The sequence below is a fragment of the Choloepus didactylus genome, chromosome 9, assembly GCF_015220235.1.
Source record: "Choloepus didactylus isolate mChoDid1 chromosome 9, mChoDid1.pri, whole genome shotgun sequence".
Taxonomy (NCBI): domain Eukaryota; kingdom Metazoa; phylum Chordata; class Mammalia; order Pilosa; family Megalonychidae; genus Choloepus; species Choloepus didactylus.
This window is the reverse complement of record NC_051315.1, coordinates 57,838,562-57,862,582: the sequence shown is the minus strand read 5'-3', so window position 1 is coordinate 57,862,582 and position 24,021 is coordinate 57,838,562. Positions and strand designations below refer to the sequence as shown.

The window sequence follows — 24,021 nt, the reverse complement described above, 5'->3', positions numbered from 1 at the left end:
GTTCCAGTCTGGCCATTCTTATATGCCACTAACAATAAAATGTATTCAGAATAATTTCTTTGAACATGGTTCTTGTGGCCTTTTTGAACAAATGTTAACGAATATTTCATTGACAGCTGCATACTATTCTTTACAATTATTGAATATATAACTCAAAGAACATAACACAATGTATTAGCAACCAACAGGTCACTTTAAATATTTATTTTGTGACTACTCTATTTAAGGCACTGGTTGCAGCTGTGAGGGTACAAAGCAGTCTAAGACACAAATGTCTGTAAAAATCAGGTGTGGGTTTATATTCCGCCCATTCAAAAATAGGAGTGAAGACAGCTGGAATGTTTGCAACCTGCTCTGAGATGTGGAGTTTGTTACAAATTTGAGGTTAGGCACTCAGCCTGACAGTGATGCAAGCACTGAAGAGACATCCCTGATGACGGCTACAGAAAAACTGTCCTGATACTTTGTGTACGGAATATAAAAATGACTACATAGGGATGGTGCTCTCTCTGTTCTTGCTCACTTTCTTGTGTGAGCTGACGGGAGAGGGAAAGATGCTCTGTTTCTTTTTCTATTTCTCCTTCTCCCTTCCCATGCTGCCCTGGAACCTCTAGACCACCGCTTCCTGCTGCCCCTTACTCATCAGGAGCCGCCTTGCAACATGTACACACTAAGCCCTCGATCAGACTCCTGACTGCAGTTGGCATTTTTTGTGTATCTATCAGTTTTATGATTTTCCTAATTTTTGTTTAACTCCAGTGTTTCTAATTCTTTGGCATTTAGCATCATACATTGTTCATTTCTATTTTATTATCTGCAGTGGATAAAGGCAGCATTTATTAAGCAGCAGCACAATTCTGTTGCTATAAATCCTGTCTGACCAAAATGATTTAGTGGTTGGAAAGCTCCGGCTTTTGGAAGCTATTGGGTCACTGTCATCTTTGTCTTCTTTGGGCATATTCTGTGTCATAAGAAAAGATGTGTGTGGGCTGCAATGTCTCAGTGGTGACTGTACCAAACTTCATGGGAAATTCAAAAATTTCATTTGTTATTTTAACAAATATCTATTGATGGGCTCTGTAGTGCTGGACATTCCTGGGCACGTGTCCCTGACACCCAAGCTGTGCCGGACACATAGCAGGCTTAGTGAATTGTGTTGAAGGAATACATATTGAAGGCATGGCTCCTTGTCTGTGAGGAATTCACAAAGTGTTTGCTCTATGGTCTGGGAAACAAAATCTAAACATATAAAAAGTTAAGTAATAATACACAATAAGACATAACCCCACAAGGAATAGGATAGATAACTCCAGAGATGCTACTAATGCTGTGGTTCTGTCTCCTTGGCAGCACTGACATCCCCAGAGGTGGCAGTCAGAGGCCTGCGAAAGGTTCTGTGAGTGAAAGGTATTGCCTTCGCATGGACACAGCCAGGGTGGCCTCAGTGCCCTAGAACCCAGCATGCTAGGGCTCTACAGGGAAAGTTTCTGGGATGGTTCAGGTACTGGAAATAGGTCGGCACAGGATGGGCCAAGGCTGAGTCAGGACTGTTGAAGATGGTTTCAGCAAGGACAGAGCGGCATGTTGGCAGGAGTGACCAAGGGACCACAGTCAATGAGCTGAGGGTAAGTATTGGAGGAGAGGACTAACCTAATATCCCTCTGTGTTTTACAAAAATATAAGCATTTGAAACCTAGCTCATGCCAGGTCTTCATCTGCTTCAGTGTTTTCCATAAAGCACGAGTTGTCTAAAATAAGTGAGACCCTTGGTCAAATATACTCAAATATATAATTTTTAAATCTCTGGTCCTGGCATTAGACCTTATTACAATATTCAGATTTTGTTAAATAGATGAAATGGCCATACTGAATTTTATGCAGATGGTATGTAAACACATTTCATAATCCTTTGAACAATCTATTCCCGCCTCCAGCAAAGGATCCTCTGCAGTGGCTGGGATGGAGAAAGAGAGCACTTAAGATATTAATTCTGGGTGGAGAGAGTTACTAGCATATTGGATTTTTTTATTGACAAGTTGCAAAAGGAAAAAGCCTACTGAATTGAGAACATATTCTGCTCCCCTCCACACACACACAAAATGAGGAATACTAGCATGTGTCTTTTTTGTTTTTGTTTTTGCCTAACATTTAAGTATCTTGACAATACTTATAGAGAGCATCCCAAGACTAGATACTTTTGCTACATCATTCTCTCCACTGTCTTATTCCTACTCCTCAGACTGGTACTTAATGACCAACCCAGGAGTTGGAAAACTTTCCCTGTAAAGGACCAGATAGCAAATATTTTAGGCTTTACATGCCATATACTTTCTGTTGCAACTACTCAACCATATCACTGTAGCATGAAACCAGCCAAAGACCATAAGTAACAGATGGGCACGGCTGTGTTCCAATAGACTTTATTTATAAAAACAGGCGGTGGGCCAGATTTGGCCTGCAAATCATAGTTTTCTGACTGCTGGCCTAGCCCTTCAATCTGAAAAGATTAAATTAAAATTACAATGTTCACATGAAAAGAGAAAAGATCTCTCAATGCACATTATTTTTACGCAACTTGACCTCACTTTATAAAGATAATAACAGATAATAATAGATGTATTATTAAAAATGTGCCAAAATATCCAAACAAAAGGATCTCAGGGTTCATATTTATCTTTAAAATATATTTAATGCAATCACCAAGGCAAATTTCATAGTAAATTTGTCAAAGGACTTTAGGAAAAAAACCCCAGCTGTTCCAAATTTGTGAATGTGGAGACTAATCTATGGTCCTTATCAGATATTCAGAAAAGCATGTAAGTAATACCATTTTCATAAAATATTTTGAAAAACAAATCAGAGAAAAGGCTGATATTCCCATGTGCATCTTGATCTCCAGAGCAGTGAATTTAAAATCTTATTGTAGAAAATGTAGATGATCTATCTAGACTCCTCTGTAACTTTTTAGCTTCTATTTTTGTTTAAATGCAGAGTCCTTCAGAGAGTATGAATCAGCTAATAATTCCCCTACTTTGCAGGGTGGAGAACAAGATCAAGTAACATTCCAAGAAGTCACATGATTCTGTCTGAACAGCACAGGCCCCTGAAAATATATTGACTCTAATGCCCGGTAGCCAAGCGGTTGGCATGGATGTGGGTGGGGTGTGAATGGGGATGTAAAAAGTCATCATCAGGCCCCAGGAAGAGGTTCTAGCAAACTCGTTCTTAACTGGATAAGTGTGGATCTCCATGACTTGTGAGGAGAGAACTGACCTGACATACACTTGCATGTTATGAGATTCTGCAAGATTCTGTGAACAGTAATGGTTATCTCTGGTGGCCCAGGGTAGCTGCGGTCACTTAGGATTTGGGGAGTAAGGTAACCTGGTGCACATTCAATATTATGTGCTCACTGAGTACTGAGGGCAGCAATGACTAAAACAAGATATTTTGAGTCTCATAATTGGAGGGAGCTTTTAAAATCTTTTTTTCAAAAGTACCATTATTTATGGTGATGGCTCCTTAATCTAGATTAGTTGGAGGTTACAAGATGTAATAAAATTTTCTGACCACTTGGTTATAATGGGAATTTCCAGTTGTAAGAGTTAATAGCACACTCTTAAAGAGATGCTTAATATTTATAAAATACTTTACAGTTTACTTAGCACTGCTAAAACTAATATATCATTTGATCTTTAACTTTCCCTGGAAAGGTAGGTGGAACATTTACTATTATTCTTTTTTTACGGATGAGGTCATAATGAGGACACAACTAATCTTCAGCCACACAATGAAGGGGAGAACCACAGTTTAAAGCAAGCAGTCTTTCTACGCACTGCACCATGCTACCCACTTTTCAGGATCTTTGTGGATTTGCCTTTTTCTTTACTAGAGTCTAAAGCATGGCCCAGAGAGGATGTAGCTTACAGTAGGGTATCTTGCCTGGGGCAGAATGATGGGGGAAATAATTTTAAAACGAATTTTTTCTTTAATAATTACCCAAAATTTATCTCAGTTGCATTCTCATCTAATCCTTAAACAAGGCAGAACTGTGTTATGGGAAGAGCAACTGGAACTTAGTAAGTACTTGTTGAGTGGAAGTGATGCCAGGAGATCAGGGCCAAAGCCTGGGCAAATAATTGACTAAATGAATAGGTTTCTTGTATGTAATAAAGGAGAAATTCCACCTATCTACCTCACAAAGATTCAAGAAAATAAACTAAGAATATAGATATGAGACTGTTTAGAATTAAAGAGTATCTAATTCACCCAGATAGTTATGGAGTACCCATTGTGAGCAAGGCTTTGTAATGGATGCTATAATGAGATTGAGCACAATAAAATCTATGCCTAATTGAAACCACAGCTTTGTAAACTATGGGAAATGGTTAGGAACTTCAGGGATTGCCCACAAATGGAGTATAGTAAAGATAGATGCAAAGGAATGAAAATGGCAACAGTTTTAAATGATAGATGTGGTTTGTTTAAAAGAAAGACCAGATCATTGATTGTCCTACTACAATGTGAAAGATGAAATACATAGAATTTTGAGTTGGTAGGAACTAACCAGAAAGGATTTTTAAAAAAATTAAATGCAAGATAAAATATTTAAGCTTTTAACACTTTTCCTTAATGATGGGCAGATCGAGAGAACAAATTTATTGGGGGCAACTGTGATTACAAAATTGATAATGTGGAATAGTGCAACATATATCCAACATATACTATTGGAGTTTTTGAATACTTACTGTGACCCAAAATATTTCTAAGTAGATAATAAAAAGAGATGGCTAAAATTTGGCCATGACTATATATAACACCATATGGAATAAATAAGTATGCATTTGGAGAAGGTATTAATACAAAAGTGTATTGTTAACTGTGTCAATAAAGAAACTTTCTGAATCCACAGATGCCATTTGATAAAAGAATGATCCAATTAACTAAGAATATGTTAAGAAATAATTCCTACAAAATTAATCCTGAACCAGCCAGTAAATATTCTATTACTGGATAAAACTAGTAAAGCAGTAAAACTTTTAATATAGTAAATCTATCCATATATTTACTCAGGTTTTAGCAAATAGCTGGGTAACTATGACAAAGGAATGTTATTATGAGAATAGTAAACACAGGTTGATTATCTTGGCTTCCAGGATAGTTTTTCACAGACTATTTTGACATCTTACAAAGCTACAGTTTTCAAAGTTTCATATGTTAGTAAAATGTGAGATGATGATGCTTCAACAAAGATTACCATCAAGTGACTGAATGAAACCCATACTACTACTACCAAGATTACTCCAGAGTCACTATGTAATATAATCACAAGAGTATTAATTCAAAACAATCATGTATTACTAATACAAATGATAGAGAAAAGAACATTTTGAAGAACTGATAAAACTTTCACAGTTGATTTGATATAAAATTCAGAAACAGAGAAGGCAAGCATGAAACCCAGAGAAAAAGGTAGTTGAAAGTATTTATAACGTCTACCTTGAAGAAGACAAGAGGCAAGAAGTGCACAAGAGTTTTTGATGTTTGTTTGCTTTTTAATATTTGCTGGGCTGTGATGCAGAATAGGAATTAGACTTTCTACATAGCTCCAAAGTCAGAACTAGGACAAAAGGGCAGAAGGTATTGGGAGGCAAATTGTGACTCAGTCTGAGGCAGAACTTGCTAATGATTACTGCTGTGCAGAATTGAAAATGGCTGATTTTTGAGGTGGAGGGTTTCCCTCCATTGGAATTATTTAACCATAAAAGTCTCTTCCGAAATGAGAGTCTTCTTATCTTTCACTCCGGGACAGAGTGGGAGCAATGAAAGGCAAGTGAATCTGTTGTGAGATTGTATAGGTGTGGATGATCAAGAGAAGCCGTTGCTACTTTATCCTTCACCTCAAACAAACTGGCAGTTTAGCAGGGTAACGTACAGGGCTCTGTGGATATAAAAGCTGCACTTTCTGCAGTTAGTCATGACCTGGGGACATGAGGGTCAGCCATTCGCTGGTTCAGGTTACTTGGGGAAGCCACAGAGGACAGTGATACAATCAGGAAGGGCCAATGTGGAGGGATCTGACTAGTGACCCTTCTGTTTTGGGAAGGAAGAGATGCCCAGACGTCCTCTGGGCAGAAACGATCACCACCTATTTGACTCGTATCTCAGCTGGGAGAGAAGCAGAAAGGGTTGTAAGGATGTGTCTCTACCTCCTGGCTGACTAGATAGGATGATGAGTTCTCAGTCAGGATGAAAGAATCAGTCCAAGAAGCAATCCAGTGATAAAATACAGTGTGATTTTAAGAAATGGAAATGAATGAAAGCTGGTAAAAGGATGGTAAATGAGGAATGCCATAAAGAAGAATTTGCTTTACTGGGGCAATGAGTTGAAGATGATAATCATAAAAATAATAGCCAATCAAGAAATGTTATGGGACAACTGGATATCCACATGCAAAAGAAAGAAATTGGACCTTTGCCTCACATGATACACAGAAAGTATCTCAAAACAGATCATGGAACGAAATGTAAGAGCTGAAACTATAAAACCCTTTGAATAAATTATAGGAGTAAAGTAAATTTTTGTGACCTTGGGCAATGATTTCTTAGATGAGACACCAAAAGCACAAGTGACAAAAGCAAAAATAGGTAAACTGCAGTTCATCTAAATTGAAAACTTTTGTGTTTCAAAGAACACCTCAAGAAAGTGAAAAGACAACCCTGAGAATGGGCAAAAATATTTTCAAATCATATACCTGATACCTGGGACTTGTAGCTAGAAGATATAACAAACTCTTATAATTCAACAATAAAAAGACAACCCAGTTAAAAAAATGGATGAAGGATTTGAATAAACATTTCTCCAAAGAAGATACACAAATGGCTGATAATGTGTAGAGAATGCCTTAAACAGAGTAAATTTTGTCTTCCACAAGACTGTGAACAAAGTCTTTTACTATACCTTAAAAAAAATGTGTAGAAACAGCGGGCATGATGATGGAGCAGTTATAAGGCTTTGTAGTAAGTAGAAAAATCAAACTGAAAGACTAGAGTTTGGGGGAGGACATCAACCAAAAGAAATTCTTTAGTAGTAAACCAGGAGTTCCTCTGGTCAACATTTTTCATTAAGTTGGAGGAAGCATGAAAGACATAACTGCAAGTAATGCAAAGCTGGAAGGGATTAGTACTGCATTGGACGTGGTTCCAGAGACCCCACCAGGCTACAATGATACCTGAAACAGCATGAAGAAATCTAACAGGGAAGAATGTCATTTGTGTGATTAGGTATAAAATTAAGTCATTTAAATACATTAAAATGAAATAAATTCAGGATGAGGGAGGTCTAGTCTGGCAGCAGCTCACATGTGTATTAGATCACCACCAGTGCAATGTCAAAGTTGCTTGCAAAGCTAATGCAACATCCGGCTGTGTTTGAAGAAACAAAGTTCTAAATAAAGCTTGCTTTTAGTTCTCTTATATTTTGTACCAGTCTACATTTGGAATATCATGACAAGAGAAACACGGAGGAGTAAACAAAGAACAACAACTAGGTATGGTTGAAGGGATTAAAGACGTTTATCTGGAGACAAGAAAGCCTACAGATGTTATGTTAGAAATTGTCACGTTCTTAGGGTTTTCAATTAGAAGGGGTACAGTACATTTAAGCTGTTTTCAGAGTCCAGAGCCACATTCTTTTTTTTTTTTTTTTGAGGGGAAGAAGTTGCAGATCACTTTGAGAATCTGATAAGGGGAGGGGAGAACCTATGGCTTGGAAGTTATAAGGATCAGTTTTCAGTTTAATATGGGAAACTATCTACCTCTAAAGCAATACCCTTGATCAGGCAGAGGTGGCATGACCACCTGTCAGGGAAGGTGATAAAGGAATTCCTACCCAGGGCAGAGAAAGTGGGGGTCAGGTAACTTCTACGGTCCCTCCCAATTCTAGGATCCCCTGATCTAAAAAGAATTTTTAAGAATTTTCACAAAATTATGGTAAATATTTTGCTATTGCCATTCACATTAAAATTTTAAATACTAACGATGCTCATTACATTCTAGTAATTGAAGTAAGGTAAAAACAAATATCTTCCTAGCACTAACATAACTTTCTGGTCGTATCTGAAGAGTTTTACTCACTAGATGCACAACCAGAATGGCAGCAGGTATGCTGGTTATTTCTTTATTATGAACAACAAAATATTTCTCTCCACAAGCTGCTTTTTGAAACTTGGCTGCACTAAAGGATATGATAGGAGAAGCCCTATGTGAGGCTATCACATTTGCAACGTAAATCCCTGTTTTATATTTGGGTACAGGGATTTCTCCAAAGTGGTAGATGTCATCATAGGACATACCCATGGAGTTATCTTATCTGTATACCCATGGAGTTATCTTATCTGTAGCACTACATAATTTCTGAATTCTGGGGTCTACGTTCTATGCAATTCACTTTCGTCTAAACCTCAAGAGCTTTCACAAATTAGCAGAGGAGAGGAGGAGAGTTCTATCTCAATTTTAATTCTACCCTTAAAGGGAAGTTAAAAAATCAAAGTCCTGCATAGTGATGATTATTTCGATTTCAGAAATCCTAGGTAGGGAAAAATCACTATTATTCCTCTGAGAAATATTTCCTGTATTTTGCCTGAATTTCTTCTATATAAATTCTTACCACTAATTCTGCTAATAATCTTGCAAGAGCTCCAGCCCTGAAATAAATATAGACAAATTATATTCAAAATTACTTCAGTGTTTCCTACATCTGATCACTTAAAATCTGTTGCCAATACCCAGTGCTGTTGCTTGGAAATGATTTTCATAACAAGAAGTGTCCAAAAGGGCTGCGAACCTCAAGAAAAAGCTGTGTGTGTGTAAGTAACTCATTAATGGAACCCCAGTGACAGAAATCATTTATTTAGGAATGCCAACTTTATTACTGTTGTTTTTCCATTGGGGTTAAAAGTCAAGATATTGCCTGTCTTCATTTTGTTGCTTTCTCCAATTTCCACGGCTTTAATTTCCCATTTGAATCAATTTTTAAAAATGGACAAAAAATATCTGTCATCAATAGTAGTTTAAATGATTTGGAAGGCTCATTTTTGTTTTCTGAGTTCAAGTAATATCCTTCCAAAAAAAGATTAATGAGAGTGGACCACTTTCTATAGGAAGGATTGTCAAATTCCATCAAAATCTGCCATTTGTTTTTCTTAGCTCTCAACACAGAAAAGACATCTAGACATTAAGGTACCATAGAGATTTCAGGGGCTATTTTGGAGCTATATCTTCATCTGCTTTAGTTGTAAACACAGTCAGTGAGGAGAATTATATACGACAGTGGCTCTTAAATGTTAGCAAAATCATCTGAAAGGCTTATCAAAACCCAGATTGCCAGGCCCCACCTCCAGATTTTCTGATTCAGCAAGTCTGGGTAAAGGCCCCAGAATTTGCATTGCTAACAAGTTCCCAAGGGACGCCACTGCTGCTGGTCCAAGGACAAGACTGAAAATTCTTGGTAGAGGAGGATACCTGATATATACCTGATTGCAACATTACGTTTTCTTTCTTAATTCAAACTTTCATGGCTGAGGTTCTTAAATCCTTATCCTGTGGAAAATATTAGTAAGAGTGCAACTCTCTTCTGGAAGAAGAAATCAAGCTAATTCTTGAGTCCCTCTCTCTACCCCCATTTTAAAACTTCTTGCTAATTATTCAGAGTGCAGTTCAAAATTATTTATAAAGCCTCTTTGGAAGGGGTGGCTCTAAAGAAAACAAAGGAAAGAAGATTGGCATACTCACCAGAAAGGAAATATAGCAAGCCGAGTGCTAATGAAAAATATGGCAAACATAACAAACAGGAGATCACACATTTTCTGAAATTTGGCATAATTTGCCATTTTGGCAGCCTATGAAAGGAAAGAATGCCACATATTAATTCAGTTAAACTGATAAATAAAAAGTTTCTTTCAAAATGCATGAGTCCCTTATAAGATATAACTTACCAGACACATAAAATTGCCTGCTACTTTGAAACATCATGCATCATGCATCAGTATTTATAAATTACCCGTAAGTTGACTGAAAGGCAGCATTAGCTATAAGTAGAACTACTGACTGTCACAGATTTAATAAAATATTCAGCAACCCGAAAAATTCAATTATATGGTTGATTTCAGGAAAACAGAGAAAATAAGAAATTCTTGCTTTACAGATGATATTAGCAAGCCAAAGATACTATAAGAGAAATTCGACATAATAGGTCAAAATAGAAAGTGCTGAATAATCCTTTAAAATTATAATAAGCCCCAAAATCTGAGGTTACTCAACTTCATACAGAATGTCCGGAGCCATTCTGCATTTTCCTCACTGCTACTTAGAATGACAGGTTTTCTTTAAGCAGGCACAGGGAGTTCTCCGGGGAGATAGCGCCCTGGCTTACTCTCATAAACTTAGAAAAGAAGAAATTGTCAAATTCTTGTTATTTCAACTATCTAACATTTAGGCATAATTTTTGAAGTTATATTAATGAGTCATCATCTAAAGTCACTAATGTTCAAAGTGCCTGTGAGAAGTACTCTACTAATTTATTATAGTGACTTAAGTGACCACTTTTTGTATTATTAATTGGTCTAGGGAAGAAATTATATCCCTTTTCCTACCACCCACATTTTGTCGATGACTCTAAGAAAGAACAGGTGAGACTGAAAACAGTTTTGCTTACTTCTTGCTACATTTTTAATGAATTCTCAGCACATACAAATCTTAGTGTGTACAAAGGGTTAAAACTGAAGGGGTCTTCTAAATTCTTGACTTTATTTTCTACTTCTTGGAAAGTTAAATTAGCTGAGTCAAACTTGAAAGGATTGTTAGAAGCTGTAATTCAATAGCTTTTACTAGAACACAAAGCTATGCGAAAAATGTATTCCTAAGGGGAAATGCCTATCAGCTAAGAAGCCAGGAACACCTACTTTTAATTTCAGGAATACTTTAAGTGTAATACCATGCATTATGTAGGAAAAAGAGAAAGCACCTTTTTCTCTTTCTGGCCTAGGCGAAGCATGTAATTTCTGCTTTACGTTCATTTACAAGTGTTGAATAAAGCATTACACATCAATTTTGCAGAAATGTCTGAGCCACAAATCCCATCTTTGATGAGTGGACAGTCTACATATCTGATTAGCTGGACATTCTCAAGTGTGATTTTACAAATTGAAAGATAATCCAGGTGATGAGGAATATTTGCTATTAAGTTACATGACTAGGATTTTCGGATTGTCTTTCTTTTTTGTATAAAAGTGGTAGGTAACAATTCAGCCAACATTTTTCTGAATCGTGGCTCTGCTAGGCACCCTGCCAGTCACTTTCACAGAAGTTAAAGTTGGCAGATTGTACAGAATTGACTTCAATATTGTAGGTTGCTGTACAAATTTCTACTTCCAGGCATACTTGGGATTTAACCAAATGGTAACTGATTTTCAGGGTATTACTCTTATTGTAATTATGTTTCTCCTTCTAAAAAAAACTGGCTGGATAGAATTTAGTTTGAATCACTTAAAAAATCATAGTCCCAAACTACCACCTGACTTTCTAGCACATTAGGACTGTTTTTCTCTTTCATAACACTGAAGGGACCAGAGTTTTGATAAACTAATTGTCTTTTCAGGGGATTCAATTTTATGTCATGGAATTTCTGCTTAAATTGCAATAACAGGTCATTATTTGAGGGTACTCCTATTCTATATTCATAGTAACAGTAAATGCTTCAAAGATAGCAGATCTGTGGGCCAACAGGAATAAAAAATCAGATGCAGATCCTAAGGGCCATTTCTACATGGACATCGTACTTTAAGTCAATTTTTATCAGTTGTGAAAATACTTTTATTTAACGATAGAACATTATTGAGTTATGGCTCTTCACTGGGGCCATAATTAACAGTAAATACCACATCAAAATTGTCCTTGGAATTATACATTTTGAAATTTGTTGGGCATTTTTATTTTACTTCCCTTTTTTTTGTTACCAGTTTGGATTCTAAATGGTAATGGTTTAGAAGGTTAATCAAATGCAAACAACATTTCCACAGATATTCTTTATACTTATATTCATAGAAAACATAGTTTTTACATATAATTTGCAACTTACCATAAAAATACTAAGACAATATTTATATTGGCAATAAAAACTATGAACACTAATTAATTTCATTGAGATATACATCTCCCATTAATAACTAAACTGATAAATCACTGTGAAACTTGTTCCATAAGAAACAAAACCTATTCAAGTAATGATTTTCATATTGTAAATCTTTCCTTCCATTAAGTGTAGAATAGTGAAACATTTTCATCTTCTATTAACAAAGAATGATAACATGATGAACTTTTTGGTATAAAAATTTACATACTAATTCAAAGCCTCATTTTCACTAGTTTGACCTACAAAGATACACTCTGCTGTTTCAAACCAGTCATTTACTATCTTTCCCAAGCAACATCTAGCAAAATATAGAATAAATGATGGTTTTGGGGGCTTCCTGAATTATGGATTGTGCATACTTAAAGATGAAAGAAAACTTTTACCTCCAGAAAAGGTTCAGTTGAATCATGAAGACAAAGGATCACGGTCCCTACTCGGAGCATATTGTTGACATATGAAAAGGCAATCAAGGAAACAGCTACAACATGGTGCAGGAACATAAGCCCAAAGTCCTTCGGGAAGGAAAAAACACAGCCTTGTCAGGGTTTAGCAGTATTACATTTGCACTCATCCCTTCAACCATTCAACCAATACTTACTAAGAACTTCTACGGGCCATGCGCTGGGGATAGCAAAATGAGTATGATATAATTCCTACCCTTTGGAAGTCGATGATACAAACAGGAGACCAGTGACTATGGTAGAATGTGATAAATGCCAAGACAAGAGCTAGATCAGAAAGGGTGTTTTGTACTAAGCCAAGGAATCTGAATTCACCCCGAATGCTATGGGAGAAGTCACTGCAGGATTTCAAGCAAAGAAGGAAAGTACTTAGGTTTGTACTTTAGAAAGACTTTTTGAGTGGCAGTACACCAACTGGACCATTTCTCTGACTACTCGTGGCTGTGGCTTCTGAATGTATAGGTCATATTTTTGACCAGATTGAGGCATCTTTGCTGGGATAGCAGGCCAAGGTCAGGAAGAGGGCATTGCACAGCTCTTAGACTTGAGAATCTCCTGGCTACAAGAAATGTCTGATGAGTCAAAGAGTATGGCTAAACATGGTGATTGTTTCTTATCTCATAGATTTCATGAAGTTTACATCTCAATGTCTAGCATCCTTCTCCTGGAATATACTCATTGGAATGCTAAAAATAAGAATCTTAATGTTGGCTTTTCTGAGGACACTATACAAACAAGCCCTGAATTTTAAACACTATCTTTCCTTAATCATGAGAAAAAAAATTTGGCAGAAGTAATAGAAAATTTGGCAGAAGTAATAGTAAATTTGTCATCCTTATTTTGGTCAACTTCAAGGGAGCTGCTTCATTATCATGTGAAAAGATCATCTTTCGCTGATACTGACTTATCTCCTGACCATTTGGACATGGTTTGTTGTGATATGGAATTTCTGTTGCTTAATCTACTTTTCTCCCAGAGTACACTTGAACCTCTGCGGGACTTAAATGCCAGGATCATCTCTAACTGTGCTCTACTTGAAGTCTTTGGAGAAAGATGACTACTTTCCTATATACCATTAACCAAGAGATACATCAGTTAGCCTGCTCACCGACCCCTCCCGCCCCCGCAAAAAAAAGCATACCATAAAACTGATCTACGAACAGATCCTGGTGATGGTGAAGGGTAGTATGTGGGTTCAAGATGAGGGAACATTTCCCAAATTTTTACCCTGGAAAGTAAGGATTCCTATATTCATTTAAAAATATTATTGAGCACTTACTATGTTCCAGGCACTGTTCTAAGCTTTGGGGATACATCAGGAAATAAAATAGACAAAGATTTCTGCCCTTGTGGAGCTTAATATATTCTACTGGAGGAATATAGACAATAAAGAATAAACCTAATAAGTAAATGATCTCTTATGCTGGGAAGGTATAATGTGCTATGGAAAATAAAGAGAATAATCATGGTAAGGGGGGTAAAGGGTACTGGCTGGTAGGAAAGGCAGGTTGCAATACTAAATAGCGGGGTAAGGATAGACTTATTTAAGAAGGTGACTTAAAAGTGAGAGAATGAGCCTTCAGATATATGGGAGAGTGTTCCAGGAAGAGAAAACAAACACCCCAAAGCTCTATCCATTATCCTCTTTCTATCTTGATGTGTTCAGGGATTATCAAGGAGGCCATTGTGACTGGAATAGGGTGAGAGAGAGAGAGAGTAGTAGAGGTTAGAGGGGCAACACTGTAGCTTATTTTTAAACTAGCTTCTTTACCTATTACCATTCTTTAAAAAGCTATTTTAACTTTGTTAAGTAGAAAGTAAGTACTCTCTTATTTCATTCCTGTGAATATAGTTATTCTAGATAATACCTGTACTCACAGATGAAGTGGGAGGTTAAGAACAAAATTATTTCGGGGGACTTTAAAGACTTTTAAGTCTTTAAAGCCCCAGAAATAAAAAGTATATAATAAGTTAATAAGTTGTCTCTATTACTATTGCTAGTCATAATCCTAATGAAACAGGACTAGGTTTTTATTCTTATTCTTATAGACGCCTTCACAAACACCCTCCTTGGATGTTCTCTTGGGGCTATTCTTACATTTGTCTTGAGAATCAACACAGCTGTCCTAAGGTGGGCAGATGATCAGCCAAGCCTCTTTGACTTTATTCTGATTTACATTGGCACCAACCACTAGGTCAAGTAGAGTCCTCAGTTCCTTGCAGACTCTACTTAATCTTTTCCCAAGGAGGGCAGCCCTAGTGGTACCCCAGTTTCTCTGAGCTGCCCTGGTCTTTCCATCTGCAACCATTTAGCACTGTGGGTTCTGTATCTCTTGGTTAATTCACTGGGTGAAAAGAGGCATTTTCCCTGGATTCCTATCTTCCTAACCTGGCCCTAGCTTTTCCACAGCTCAGAGAGGTGTCTGTCTCTAAATTCTATTCTCCAAATCAATTCAATTAAACAATAATTTTTTGTTCAGCTAGTCGAAGTATGTTCACTAGCCGTGGTTAAGGCAAATTCTACTTTTTTCTTTATTAGAGAAGTTGTGGGCTTACAGAAAATCATGCGTAAAATATAGGATTCCCATACCCCACCCCACCACCAACTTGCACTGGTGTGGAACATTTATTATAATTGGTGAAGGCACATTTTTATAATTGTACTACTAATTAAAGTCCATAGTTTAACTTAGGGTTCACTGTTTGTGTACTGTGTTTCCATGGATTTTAAAAAGTTTTTATTCTGTTACCATATATATAATCTAACATTTCCCCTTTCAATCACATTCATATATATATTTCAGTGTTGTTAATTGCATTGACAATTTTGAGCTACCATCAGCACCATCCATTACCAAAACATTTCCATCATTCCAAATAGGAACGCTGCACATTTTAAGCCTTTACTTTCCATTTCCTATCTCCATCCTGTTCCCTGTTAACCTATATCCTACATTCTGACTCTATAAGTTTGTTTATTCTAATTGTTTCAAATCAGTGAGATCATACAATATTTATCCTTTTGAGTCTGGCTTATTTTACTCAACATGATGTCTTCAAGGTGCATCCATGTTGTCACATGTGTCAGGACTTCTTTCCTTTTTATGGCTGAATAATATTCCATTGTTTGGATATATCACATTTTATTTATCCATTCATTGCTTTATGGATGCTTGGGTTGCTTCCATCTCTCGGCAATTGTGTTATAATAATGCTGCTAAGAACATCAGTATGCAAATATCTGTTCAAGTCCCTGGTTTCAAATTTTTGTGGTATATACCTAGTAGTGGGATAAGGCAAATTCTATTTTAAAACAAAAGTTTGAGAAAGTAAATCAGGGTCGTACTGGCATAACTAGACTCCTAAAGAATGTATGGACCTTTTTCACTGAACATTTCTGAGCAAATATTGTATGAGGGCCAGCTTGTAATCCAGGTTCCTCCTCTTATTAATTTTCTAATTTTTGGTAAATGTGTCAGTTTCCTCATCTATACTATTAAGAGATTGGATCAGGTTATTTCTAAGCTGTCAATTCTGTAATTCCAGGCTTGGCAATAGCAGTGACTAAAATGGCATCTGCAACCTTTACTCTAATTTTCACATCTGTCTAAATTAAAATAAAAGAAATAGAGAGAGAAAGGGAAAGGACACAGGGAGGGAGGGGAGAGGTGGGAGGAGGGAGACACTGACTTCTTTAGTAATTATTGATGTTACTAGTTCCGTGTACACTCTGGTGAACACATCCAGAAGTTACTTTCCCCATAACATTTATTGATAACTGTATATATAGATTTATTACTAGGATAAACAATATATTAGGATCCTAAATAAAGTCAGATAATTTAAAAAAATGAAGTGCAATTATTTCTCTGATTATTTTCAATTAATACCTGGGCTTAGCCTCCAAAGTAGCCCTGTGACATTGATGGTGGATGCCACTGCTAGGAAAATCATTTCTCTTGCATCAGATTCTAACTGCCCACAGCAGAACTCAGTGTTGCACCTCCTGTTGACCTACCCCTATACTCCTTTCTCTAGAACCAGATTTACATCTGAGTCTCAACCCAGTGGCAGAAAAGAAACGATGGCTGTGCTCTGAATTTAATGAGTGAATATGTACAGGCTCATGTTACCCGTTTTACTTACTTCTGAGTTTCTCTGACATTTCTGTAGTATCTGGGGTTTTTCTAAATCATTAAAGTTCAGCAATCCAAAATGTCATGGGCATACAATAAAAATAGTTTCTCCACCTGGAAGATGAATTCTGTTCTCTCCAGGTTATTAGCAGAGATTTATTAGGTTTCATCACCTGGAGTATACAGAGTGTTCTAGCAGGCAATAGCTACTTCAAAACAATGGATTAATTAAAGTGGGGCTAGCCCATCAATTGATATTTTAAATTGTTTCCTAGCATAATTAGATGAAAATATATAGCACCTCATTCATAGGTGTCCATGCTTAAATCACAGATTTTAAAGTCTAATCAGAATAATATTTTCCACATTTTCCATTTTTCAGCCCAGAATGAATGCTCTGAGCTCACTGAAAGAGAACAAGAGTTTTTCTCTATTTAATTAAAAAATGAGGAAATATAAATTCATCAAAAACACTTATGGAGGATGAGGACCACTTTACAATTAAGTTTCCTAATTCATGTCTGATATAAATGTCAATAAACAACACAATGCTCTTGGTAATACAGTGGGCTCTTTTAAAAACAAGAGCCTTGTTTTTCAGACAAAGTTTGCTTTGTGAACATGATTGTCACACAAAAATCGCTGGGTCCTAGAAAACATTTATTGTATTACCGAGGGCCTCATGGCAGAAGATCAATTTTCATTATACAGTCACATCTGTATGAATATGAAAAAGGAATGAGTAATGAATCATCTTTCACATTTCTGCTTCAGAAAGTTTAATAGACAATGAAATACCTTTAATAAAATTCATGCAGTCATCTCCCCCCATCCTGACACATTTCTGTGAGTGGGTGCAGAATCTGGGCCAAATAACAGTTTTTAAACAAACTGTCAATTTGGATTTTATAAATGCAGGGTGGAAAACCTCCATCCTCATGTGTTAGGATTGAAAGCAGATAGTGTGTGTGTAGACCCAAGCAATGGCTGAAAGAACTTAAGCATTTTAGATTGAGAATGTTTCCCTGGATTTTCAGGTGCAGCAATTAGGTAAAGAGGTTGTGATTTTTGGTTGGCCATAGATTGAAGTTTGGGCCCAAAGCCTTTATCCTTAGCACTTGCTTCAGTGGTGCTCCCAACCTCCTCCCACTCTGCCATATTGTTTCTGGACATAGTCACAGCCATCATGAAGGTTCTCTCCATGTTCCCTGCCTCACTTTAACCCCATCTCAGTCCTCATTTCAGTGGCTTTTTAGAGGGAACAGAATAGTATGTGGCCTTTGTTGACTGTCAGAGAAAGGAAAAAAGTCAGATCTGGTCTTGACTGAACTGAATCAGAATGAGTCTTAAATGAAGGAATTCAAGGAAGAGGCATCATTTTAATACCAAAGACTGATCAAATAATGCTGTTTTTTTCCTCAGTTCATTTCCAAATGGCATTCAGAGAAACTAGGACAGAATTTCTTAGTCTGGACTGTACAGATCCCAGATTAGACATGTCTGGTGCAGATAAAATTCCAGATATCTGGCTATATCCCCAACTGCTGGAATGATAATTGGCATCTTTAATTCAGTTCCCCAGGGGAATTTTATGTTCAATAAAAATATTAACACTGTAACAATCTATCTCTTATTAAGACATAAGGTCTGATGTTCTTTATGATGGGACTCCCTTCACAATGATCAGGCTGCAGAGAATCTTCAGAATAATGCTCTGTCTTCAGAAGACACCAGAAATTCATCTCCATGTACTTGCCTTTATGAAAGCAAAATTAGCCCATTTCTCATTAAAAGAAAAACACAAGCAATAAAGAAACTTGCTCCCTAAATTCCCATTTGCTGGATAAAGTACTAATAATTTTATGTAGTCTTTTAAAGCAATCTTTTGTAACCAGTGAAGAAAAGTATTGGTGAATCTTTCCTGAAAAGCAGTAAGACCAAGATTTTAAGTGAAGGCTGATTTAGATGTGCACAGATGGTAAGGAACATGAGGTACTTCTAAAGTACAAGGCAAAGAAAAGGCTCTTTTCTCTCAGGTGCAAATGACATTTATTAGCTTTCCTGAATTTAATACATAAAATTAATAAATATAATTAATAAACTTCTAATCTAATTCACATGAACAGAAATCAGGTTGCTAGCACCAGGTTACCCATTTAATAGATTTTCAAACCACCTAGGTGTGGGAGCTCAGGGCCCAGGCCTCTCTCCGACACTGTGAAATCCAAAAAGCACACAGCAGCCTGCATGACTCAGGTCAGCTGATGTTTAAGCTAACCTCCCTAAGGAGGGAGGGTGTGCAGATGGTAAGTGTGAGCTGGGCACCAGGCCCTCCTCTGTGTGGGATGGATGTCAGCCCGTGCCTTGCACTTCTCTGGAGTCTCTGAGGTGTTATCTGACACTCTGAAGACAGTTAATCTTCCCCATATGTCACAAGACCCCCTTTCATGTACCTATGTCCTCAGGCTCTTTGGAATGTCTTTGTTTCGAGCCTCAATAACTGGCCTTGCTGATTCCCATCTAATTGCAGAGTACTTTCACACTGAGCTCTGAACCAGCCGCCATCAGAGCAGCTTGACTGACTTTCCGCTTCAGTCCTGTAAGTTCCCACAATAAAGTTTATGTTGCGCTCCGTTCCTGGTGTTTTCTTTGGCCTTCCTGCTCCACCAGCCCCTGCGGGCTGGAACACTAGGGAACAGAAGAATAGCAGGCCATTTAAAACTGATTTCATCTTAAGAAAACTGTCAAAATAAGTAGAAATCTCACATGGTTTTAAAGACTGATTTGAACCTTCAAGGCTAATAGAAGTTTGTAATATTTTTAAGAGACAAGTGTGCTCTTTTTTCTAGAAATCAATAATGAACAGTTTTCCTATCTCTGCACTTGGGATTTTGCAACCAGAGTGTAGAACTCAGCATGTTGGGGAGAGGAATGGCCGTGCAGGGCACGGGCCTCGAGCATGTTAACTAGGCAAAGTACCAGGGACACTGGCCACTCAGGCTCCCTCCCCACTCCAGACAGAATAAACAAATGGAAATGGTGGGGATTTCAGACAAGGCTTACATGTGCCAAGAATAATCATAGGTAAAAACTGTTTCCGTTGAGGGGATAGGAAAATATAATAGGCTCTGAACTTTTGGGTAAAAGTAGCTGAAAGTCCTGATTAATGGCATGGTAATATTACCTCTAAATAAACAAGCAAGAGACTACAAAACTTTCTAGTCTATGAGATAATGACGAAAATGAAAGTATATTCAGGGACATTTATAGAAATCAGTTGGTTCTGAGTTGCCATACAATAGGAAATTTGATGAAAAGTATGCTTTTCACTTAACAGCATACGACATGAAAAGTTCACCAAATGTATGTAAATCCCAAGCTTTGGGTATCCGCAATCTCTCACAATTTACTTGGCTATTATATTATCAATTAGCTTTGAAATTTGACTCACTATAGGCACAGTTGGTTAAATGAACCATTTAAAGAAAGTTATTTGAAATAACAAGGCTTTTCAAAAAACTGTAACTAGAATTCACTTTTGTTCTCATATATATTATATGCACTAAGGATAAATATTTATAGAAAAATTTGCAAATGGATGAAAAAGCATGATTTATTTGAGAAACAACTGTTCAATCGTAAAGTGGAGTAGTCCTTGCAGAAAAGATTTAATTACCTCATCTCTAAAATTCAAGCCATGAGTAAAAACTCACTCACCCTAAATCTAGAGTTAAATTTATTTCAACACTATTTTTCAATAGATTAGAATATTTCCCAATCTATACTAAATGTATGCAGATTTAGATCCTTGAAGGAGATAACTGTCACACACAGATATCATTCTAAAAAGAGTAAACACAAAGAAATTAGTTGGTTAAAGATTTTTAATTTATTCCTTATTATCAAAATGTTTTAAAAATGCATAGTGATGTGGTTTGAATGTAGTTCCCCACATCTCTACTTGCCATTTTCAAATCTGACATCCCTGCTGTTCATCAAATGTGCACATCCAGGTTACTCCACCTTAGAGTGGGACCCCTATGGCTCACAGGCCAACTCTGGCCCTCCACTTGTTTTATAAATAAAGTTTTATTGGAATGCTGCCACATCCATTTGTTTAGATATTTATTGTCTATGGCAGCTTTCTTGCTAAAATGGCAGAGTTGAGAAGTTGCAACAGAGACTGCCTGGCCCATGTTTAAAATATTTACTATCTGGCACTTTACAGAAAAAGTCTGACAAACCTTGCCTTAGAGTCACAGCAAAGGACATAGTACAGGAACTTAATCACTTAGTTATCTGAGATGCAGCAATTACACAGTCACATGGTCAAATTTATCACCTTTTCTTCAGATAAAGAATGTGTGAGAGATTTAATTTTAATAGCAATTTTAAAGTAACTCATTATATATTACTCTCAAAATTCAGATCAACTATAAAGAAAGAGTTTTGATAGGTACTGCCATCAAAATCCTTATAATCAGTTATACCTCCAACTTCAAGACAATTTGAAAAGTAAGGGGTTTGTTTACCAGCTTCAAAAGCAAGAGCTGTCTGGCTGCAGTGTTACTTTGTCTACTGCTAGATGTGCCATTACTTTATAGCTTCTGGGAACATATAAATGAAATAAAGAACTGCTGTATAAGCAGTGTTTACCCAATCTTTCTCCTAAGCAACATCGATGGTCCCATTTCCAGAACAAAAACTCATAATATTGTCTACTGTGAATTATTTAGTTAATATTTAAACTTTAATTGATTTTATTGCTGTGGAAAAAGATGCAATAAAATTTTATTTGTACAAAAGAAAACAATAAGATAGTGCCACCAATTTCCTTCCACTGAGCTTGGTCAGAATAAGTAGCTTGATGTGCAACTCCACCGAGTCCTCCTTTAGGCTTTCCCTTCCTCTTCCCATCAAAAGCACAATCTCTAAATGTATTCTGCTTCCAAATGATGTAGATATTTTCCTTAATTATACATGCATGTCTTTTTCTCATTGATGTTCTCCGTCACTACAGGCCTTCCAGTTCACAAGTACCAGGAATCCAAAGCCGTTATATACACTTTCTGGGCTCTGTTTAAATTACCCTTGAATAAGGCACATAGTTGGTACAACTTTTAATGCTGGAAGTGTCAATTCTGAGACATTCTACATATACATTAGATATGTATTCCCCTCTTTATTACTACAATTTGCATTAGTGTGATACTTTTATTACAACTGATAAAAGAACATTGCTATAATTTTACTATTAGCTATAGTCCATAGTTTTCAATAGGGTTCACTGTTCGGGTTGTACAGTCCTGTGTGTGTATTTGTGTGTGTGTATGTGTGTGTGCGCGTAAGTTTTAATTTTTATTCTAGTAACATACATACAACCTATAACAACTTTCAAATACACAGTTCACTGGTGTCAATCACAATAACAATGTTGTGCTACCATCACCACCATCCATTACTGAAAGCTTTCCATCATACCAAACAGAAACTCTACCAATCTTCCCTCTACCTTGTCCCTGGAAACTGCATTTTCATTTTTGACTCCATGAATTTGCTTATTCTAACTATTGCACATCAGTGAGGTCATAAAATATTTGTTTTTTGATGTCAGGCTTATTTCACTCAACATGATGTCTTCATGGTTCATCCATGTTGCCACATGTATCAGAACTTCATTCCTTTTCATGGCTGAATAATATTCCATTGTGTGTATGTACCACATTTTGTTTATCCATTCACTGGTTGATGGACACTTGGGTGATTTCCATCTTTTGGCAACTGTGAAAAATGCCACTGTGACTATCAGTGTGAAAATATCTGTTTTGAATCCTGGCTTTCAATTCTTTAGGGAACATACCTAGAAGTGGGATTGCTGGGTCATATTGTGATTCTACACTTAACTTTCTGAGAAACTACCAAACTGTCTTCCACAGAGGCTGTACCACTTGACATTCCCAACAATGAACAAGTGTTCATATTTCTTCACATCCTCTCCAACAGTTGTTATTGTCTATTTTTTAATAGTAGCCATTCTAGTGGGTGTGAAATCGTATCTCATTGCGGTTTTGATTTGCATTTCAATGCTAACGATGTTGATCAGCTTTACATATGCTTTTTAGCCATCTGTATATATTCTTTGGAGAAATGTCTATTCAAGTCTTTTGACCACTTGTAATTTCAATTGTCTTTTTGTTGTTGAGGTATAGCCATTCTTTATACATTGTGCATATGAAACCCGTATCAAATATGTGGTTTCCAAATATTTTCTCCCTTTTTCTAGGTGGTCCTTTTACTTTCATGATGAAGTCCTTTGATGCACAAAAGTTTTCAATTTTGGTGATGTCCCATTTATCTGTTTTTGCTTTTGTTGCTCGCCCTTTTGTAAAGTCTAGGAAACGGTTGCCTAATACAAGATCCTGAAGATGCTTTTGTATGTTTTCTTCTAGGAGTTTTGGTTCTTGAATTTAGGTTTCTGATCCATTTGGAGTAGGTTTTTTATATATGGTGTAAGGCAGGGGTCCACCTTCATTCTTCTGCTTATGGATATCTAGTTTCCTCAGCACTATTTGTTGAAGGGACCATTCTATCCCAATAGAGTGGACTTGGCACTCTTGTCAAAAATCAATTAGCCACAGATGTGAGGGTTTATTTCTGACTCTCAACTCAATTTCATTGGTCTATTTATCTGTCCTTGTGCCATATGATGCTTTACCTAGGTTTTGATTACTGTAGATTGGTAATGTGCTTCAAAATCAGGAAGTATGAGCTCTTCAACTGTATTCTTTTTTTTAAAAGATGGTTTTGGCTATCCAGGGCCCCTTACCCTTCCATATAAATTTGATGATTGGCCTTTCCATTTCTGGAAATAAGGCTGTTGGAATTTTGTCTGGGATTGCATTGAATCTATGAATTGCTTTAGGTAGAAATGATATCTTAACAATATTTAGTCTTCCAATTCATGAACACAGAATGTTCTTCCATGTATTTAGGCCTTCTCTGATTTCTTTTAGCAATGTTTTGTAGTTTTCCATGTGTAAGTCCTTTACATCCTTGGTTAAAATTATTCCTAGTTACATGATTCTTTTAGTTACTATTGTAAATGGATTTTTTTCTTAATTTCCTCTTCAGATTATTCATTACAAGTATATAGAAATACTACTGATATTTGCATGTTGATCTTGCAAATGCCACTTTGCTGAATTTGTTAATTAGCTCTGGTAGCTTGGCTATT

General features: G+C 36.7%; 1 protein-coding gene across 2 annotated transcripts in view; it reads right to left on the bottom strand.

Moving 5' to 3' along the window:
• Positions 1-24,021, bottom strand: part of CERS6 (ceramide synthase 6) — a 357,725-nt gene that overhangs the window by 42,849 nt on the left and 290,855 nt on the right. For both annotated transcript variants that reach the window (XM_037849819.1, XM_037849820.1), the window contains exons 7-8: positions 12,574-12,702; positions 9,793-9,899 (exon numbers count right to left, since the gene is read on the bottom strand). In XM_037849819.1, the coding sequence (XP_037705747.1) occupies positions 9,793-9,899; positions 12,574-12,702 (236 nt within the window). The remainder of the gene's footprint in view (positions 1-9,792; positions 9,900-12,573; positions 12,703-24,021) is intronic.